The 6,716-nt window shown below is 38.0% G+C and overlaps 1 protein-coding gene across 2 annotated transcripts in view; it reads right to left on the minus strand.

The window, feature by feature from the left end:
- LOC103468817 (protein tweety homolog 2-like) overlaps window positions 1-6,716 on the minus strand; it is a 29,661-nt gene that overhangs the window by 7,348 nt on the left and 15,597 nt on the right. For both annotated transcript variants that reach the window (XM_008416151.2, XM_008416152.2), the window contains exons 5-6: window positions 5,573-5,668; window positions 4,311-4,383 (exon numbers count right to left, since the gene is read on the minus strand). In XM_008416151.2, the coding sequence (XP_008414373.1) occupies window positions 4,311-4,383; window positions 5,573-5,668 (169 nt within the window). The remainder of the gene's footprint in view (window positions 1-4,310; window positions 4,384-5,572; window positions 5,669-6,716) is intronic.

Consider the following 6,716-nt stretch of genomic DNA (forward strand, 5'->3'; position numbering starts at 1 on the left):
ATATATATATATATCGAAAGAGAGAGAGAGTTAAAGAGAAAAAGAGGTAAAAACAAAACATAAATCAACAAAATAAGTAAAAGAATAATGTGAGGTTAAACTTAATGGATCGAAATAATTGAACAAAATAATTAAAATAATAAAATAATATTATGTTGTCTTGTAAGATAAATGTAAATAACATCTGACTGTTTTAAGCATTTAGAAGTACACTTTTTATTTACTGTCTTATTTTTTTCTATCTAGTAATGATTAATCAAAAACAAGCCCATCAAATGAAACAATGGCAATACTATGTACAGTACTAGTTAAAAGAAAGTATACTCTTAAATATTCCTAGGATCTATAGGAGGAATTAAGTCTTCAGCAGTTCTTCAGTATTAGAACTTCAGTAAATTCTTAAATGTTAACCTGAAATGCAAAAAACACACAAAAAAAGAAACGAAGAAACAAACAAACAACAAAAAAAAAAGCAACGGAATTAAGTATAGAAAATCCCCCAGAAGTTACTGGGTGTGTACTTTCTGTTCACCTTGCCTGTTAGTGTATGAATCAGTCTTTTAATCACCTTTTATCACCTTTTGTACGTTTGTTAGAAAACTGTTGAGAAGATTGTTATTTCATATCTACATTTTTCATCCCTCTTCCATACACTGTTCATGCCCTTCACAGATATGGGAACGGCATAAACGGCTTCGTAACTGTACTGCGAAGCAGGATTAGTGGCTCAGGGAGGTAACTTCAGGTTCACATCGAGATTTGGAGTATCACAAAGCAAGTTCTCCTCTTACCTTAATCTATCTCTGTAGTAACTTATCTGGAAACCTCACCTGCGGTTTGTAGTGGCAGTGCCATCTGTCTGTCGCATTATTGCACATATTAAATATTACATCACTGACTATTCCAAAGTTTGTTTTCATTACATTTAAAATGTTTATTTTCTGTCTTTTTCAATCTCCTTGGAACTAAATAAATTTCACACATTGTATGTTTTATCATGATTGCTATGCTACCTCATGATATGCCTGTAAATAGATCTTCTTATTAACACCTACCTGATAGGTTTAAAAGATAAATAAAACTACCATACTGACTTTTGAAATGTTTTAATTATGTAACTTATTTTACATTGTATGCATAGCTCAAAAGTCCATTAAAAGTGCCAACTTTGCATGATTTTGTAAATTTAAATTTATTTTGACAATTTAATGCAACATTGGCATTTTTAATGGACTTTTAATGCAACTTTTCGAGCAACTTTGCATTAAAAGTGTCATTATTTACCGAATGACACTTTATGACAACAGTCATAAACATTCATGAAGACTTATTGATGTTCATGACAGATGTTAAGTCATGTTTATGACCATGTCATGTCATGTCAGTCTTCAAATAAAGTGTTGCCAAAGGTTCTAACTGTAATAATTCACGTTATGTTATTTTTAAGCAGCATGATTAATTTGCTACTTCTCTGTTTTAGATTAAAATAATTAGATCAGGCTATATGTTCTGGTTTTACAGGAATACTGTGGTAATTTGAGTGAAGGTTATTGTATTGTGAGAATCTCATCATGTTTACGGTACAAAACTACAGAAGACCCATATGAAACAAATGACTCAGCAGGCTCATGACAGTCTGTAGCAACTGGCTCATTAGTATTACTCTGACACATAATAGTGTTAGTCTTTGAAAGTGAAATCAGTGTCAGAGTACCACCAACCTATGCTTTGCCGAGCCAGAGACCTTATACGCTGATCACCACTGTGTAACCTGACTGTAACTTGGCATTATGAGACACTAAAAGACACTGTTGTAAATACATGCACATTTCACAGACATTCGTTTCAAAGTGCTGAATCCGAGAAAGATGATCAAACATGCGAACTCCTGCGTGAAGCACACACTTGTCCCGATCACATGACGCTGTGTTTTCAACCCAGGACTGCCTGAATGTTGCTCTCCATCTCTGTCTCATTATACTTGTAGGGACATTTTGTTTATGCTCCTTCTCATCAAATATGTATAAATCTGAGGATTTTCTAGGACACCACCATCATCATGCCTCATCTGGGAAAAAAAAAAAAAACAAACAAAAAAAAACCATGTTTTTTTTAACTAATGATGTGCAGGTGCAACAAGTTTATTTGCTTGTTTTGCATACTGTCCCACATTTAGGAACATGATTTTTTACATGAGTTGATGTTGCTACCAAAAAAAAAAAAAAAAAAAACCAACATTAGGACTTTTCTGATGCATCTGAATATTGTATATGGAAGAATGCCAGAAGGTTGGCTGACTGATGAGGATAATTGTTTGGTAAATTTACACCAGTTCACCTGTTATTCCACAGCGAGATGGATGAAACAATTTAACAGAAACAAACTCTACCCAAGTATTCTAGATAATCTGAGCTTGGCATCTCGGAGGTTTCATTGCAGAGACATTTTAAAAAATGATCTGCAGTGCATTGCTAATGGCTCAGCGGATGAGAATCGGCACAAGTCAAAATAGATGCTTCCAGCTTCTGCCCATGGGAAATAATAAGCCCTCAGCAGTGCTATTGAGAAGCATTTATTCTTCCATGGTTTTTGCTTGTTTGTTTTAGATTTTTGCTAAATTAATTGCCTTCTTGTAAATCGGAAGAGTGGCGAACACGCAATAAACATTACACAGGCATTAAGGGTGGTGAAAATCTATGAGTTTTAAAAGTTGCAAAAAAAGAAAAAAAAAAAAACACGGGAAAAATGCTCCACAAAGCCCCCTAAGCTGCAGTTCCACTAAGCAGTTTTACAATTTGTATATACATCCATACTTCTGCAAGGCAAAAAAAAAAAACTTCTAATCAAAACAGGATTCAAAGTTATCAAGATAGTGGATTTGATTTAAATCCACTATCTTGGTATTTTACACATGAGCTCCTTCTAAGAACTTTGAACTTGATCAGCTTTAAACTTAATCATTAAGGGGTTGGACCTCAAAATGACAAGTTTTTGTAGCTTCCTGATAGAAGGTTGGAGTCACATCAAACGTGGCCAAAGCACTTTCGCCTGCAAAAAGGAAGTAATGTTTTAGGTGGAACACATCTACTGCACCCCATAGAATATTCAAAAAGTACTTTTGGATCAAAGATGATATGTTGTAGACTTTTCACACAACACACTCCAACAACATATGTAGACCTTGCACCGTGAAATGAAATCAATATGTACTCCAGACACTGGTCAGGCTTCAAAAACGTCTCACCATAAAACACAAGAGTCTTTAAAAAAATATCATCCTCAAATTCTGTCAAATAACAGACAACTTTAGGGAAGGKAAGCCTTTTTGTTTTACAGCCCGAAAAACAATCCTTCATCAAACAGGAAGTTATTATGTTTGGAACGATGAAGAGTCGGCACACAGCCTCAGTTATTAAAGCTAGAAATGAATGATCATGCCTGAAATCCTGCTGTAGTGATGGACCCAGACCCGGACTTTCAAATACGCATAAAGACAATGACAAAGTCAGCCTTCCGTCACCTGATAGACATTTCTCGGAATAAAGAACTAACATCCCACCAAGATCAATAGAAATGTATCCGTGCCTTTATCTGTAGCCAAATTGATTACTGCAGCAGTAGTGTCTTCACAGGTCTGCCTTCAACTTTGGTTTGAAACTTTTACACAGTCTCTTCCTTTTGTCTCCCTTGAAACTCTGACAAGATGTCAAATCCTTAGGGACAACACACAGATGTGAGGTTTTGTCTGTCGTGGACATGAGGGATGGGGGAAGGCTGGAAGCATGGGGTGATCTTCTAAACCCCCAGCAGCGTTCCTAATGCGAGCACCATTAACCACATAAAACCTAGATGCGCTGAACACATGGTGAAGATCTGCTAAGACAGAGCAAGCTGTCAAAAATAAGGAACCTTAAAAGAAGCGGGAGAAAAACAAGCTTTCTTTAATATCTCTGTCTTTAAGAACGAGATCTTAAAGAAAGAGATTTTAAAGAAAGCAGAAGCCGCAATTAAAGCTAGAAAGCTCCTTTGTTTGCACCGAGGCTAAAGACTCTTGGATCTAAAAGACTTGGGATGCGTAATCAGCTTTACTGCGTGGCTGACCTTAGTAAAGAGCTTAATATAAACTACACAGACTCCTTCAAAGAAACCAACATGTTTGTTAGTTGGTCCAGAAGTTTATTGGCAGATACCCTCTTAGGAGGAGCTGCATGAGACAAAAATAAGAAAGTACATAAAAAGCCTCTATAATCAGCATAATTGGAAACCTTTTTTTTAAGCTGTTTCATAACAGATGCGTCTATTTTACTCACCACAGCTGTTGCGGTGCCACTTCCTAGCGCAGCCCAGCTTAGAACCAAGGATAGTATCACAAAACCAATGATCCTAGAGAAAATAAGAGCATTATGGAGACTGACAGTGTTAAAGGCAGATACAGACATTATAGAAGGATTTTCACAAAAATCTACAAAATACTTTCTCTCCATAAGAATCTACCCCAATTCCAGAACATGTGCTGTTTCCTCTCGTCTACTGACTGAAGATTTACTCTTATCTGCTTATAAGCGTAACCCACAATGCTGTGGTGCATTATAGATTAAAGTCAACAAGAAACTGTGGTAACTTTCTACTTAACTAAACTCCAGCAATAGTTTCACAGGCTCCAGTCAGAATCTGCCGGCTTCCAACCCACCATTAAGGATTGGCGAGACGGATGGCGGTCTAGTTTTATTTAGCCTTAAAGGACTGACAACTGACAGGGCTTTAATGTTGAAGATTTGCAAAAAGATACTATTGCACAAAATCTTCCAAGTATTATCAAGATTTTTAAAGTAACTGCTGGCATGAAGCTTTTGAGAGAGGGCTCCGAGTGTGGGCTAGATAAGCGGTGTAAAAGGAGGAAAAAATGGCCCTGTGATGGATATAAAAAAAGGCAGAGGAGGACTACGCTGCACTGACTCACTCTTCGGACCCTCTTGAAAGCACCAATAAAGCAGCCTGAGAGCACTTAATAATTAGTTAAGGGAGCAGTCTTATCCTTCTCAGCCGATCAATAGGCATTAGTGGGGGCCCATTAGAGAGGGATGTGAGTAGCGATCCTGAGCATCATCTGGTAACACTGACACGTAGGTTGCACTAAATTGGGCAAATGGGATAGGGAGCCTGAAATGTGGATTTGCCTGTCAGACATCATTGCTGGTTTGAATCACGGCCGCAAATTTAAAGAACCAAGCGTTACTGCGCCGTCTCTGTCGATTTCCTTTAGTTTTTTTTAATTTGAAGCTATTTTCAATCAGCTGCTTTGACTAAGGGTTTGGTAGATTAAGGCTGCTGTAATTGTATTTGCAGATGAAGGAGATGCCACTCAGGAGATGAATAAGASCTTTTTGAAGATCTAATGCTATCTTGTGTTCTGTTAATGGAGGGGAGGGGGTCATTTTTTATGGTACCAGTGAGGCTGGCTGGAGCCCATCCTTACTGTGATCTCTCAATCAGAACAACAAACACACAGAAAACGGAGCCTTATACTGAGATAAGAGGCAGATTCCTTTAAGTTCGCATCCATGGTACCTACGTGACCAGCAGACATTGAGACTGTTTTGCTATTCCCAAGCACATGACCAAGCAGATGACCAGGTCAAGGATCAGCAGCAGGAGATAAGTCAGCCATCTGCAAAACGGAAGAGTGCTGCATCAAGAAAAAAAGCTTCACTGTTACCTTTCATGCACAAACAACATTTGATATGCATACGTACAAGCATCAGCGCGTGCTGGCCCGACATTTGTTCACGAATGAGGTGTGAGATGTCTGTATGCCTCGTCTACCAGCACCCTTGTCTCCTACTTAGAGCCTGTCTGTAGCAGGTAATTTCCATCTTGTTGGGCTTAATAATTCAACACAGCCAATCCATGGACATTAATTTTTCATTTTCCACTGAAAATGTCCTTCACAAGAATGGCTGACGCTGAGCTTCGGCTTGAAGTGTGAGCGTGCATATATGTGGTCTGGGGCCAGCCAAGCAAGTTCCTATRAGTAAGTCTCAGCACCCAGTTGCTCAACAGCACRATCCATTTGGGGTATGTTCGCAGAGTGATTCAAACAGGCAAATTTTCAAGATACTACGAATTCTCCGTTCACTAGACTGTTCATTCTGTGCTATATAATTAGTGGCGAATATGATTCCCTCCTGCTCGCAAAGAYGTGCAGAGGTACTCTTGACTCAATAAACCATTACTTCACTCTCAGAAGACCGTAAATGAATGGAGGTGGTGGACTTTTACTTCGTCTGTGAAAGCAGAACTGCCGAAGCACCTAGACGTAAGTGAATTCAAAGTGAGAGTAGAGAAAACTATAATGCTGGAAAAATAGAATAGTGCCATTTTTTTTTTTCCCCAAGTAGCAGTGGATTGCTGTAACATTTTCTGTTCAATAAAACTCTGCTGCAGGCTGTTCAATAGCCACATGAAATCCAATCAAGACCCAGGGGATCAGTGTCAGATAACTGTGGTCCAAAGGAAAATCCGGTGTTGGTGGACAAAGTACACATCATGTGGAGTCATGCTGGGTAGTGTATGAAACTGATATTGGGAGGTTTTAGTACTAATAGTACAATGTGTATTTGTGGATGGTTGTGCCTTGCTTGGAATTTGAAGAATTACTTTGTATTCCTCTAACTATATATATAAAAAAAATATAGTTAGAGGAATACATATATACA

The sequence above is a fragment of the Poecilia reticulata genome, linkage group LG8 (assembly GCF_000633615.1).
Source record: "Poecilia reticulata strain Guanapo linkage group LG8, Guppy_female_1.0+MT, whole genome shotgun sequence".
In the NCBI taxonomy this organism is placed as follows: Eukaryota; Metazoa; Chordata; class Actinopteri; order Cyprinodontiformes; family Poeciliidae; genus Poecilia; species Poecilia reticulata.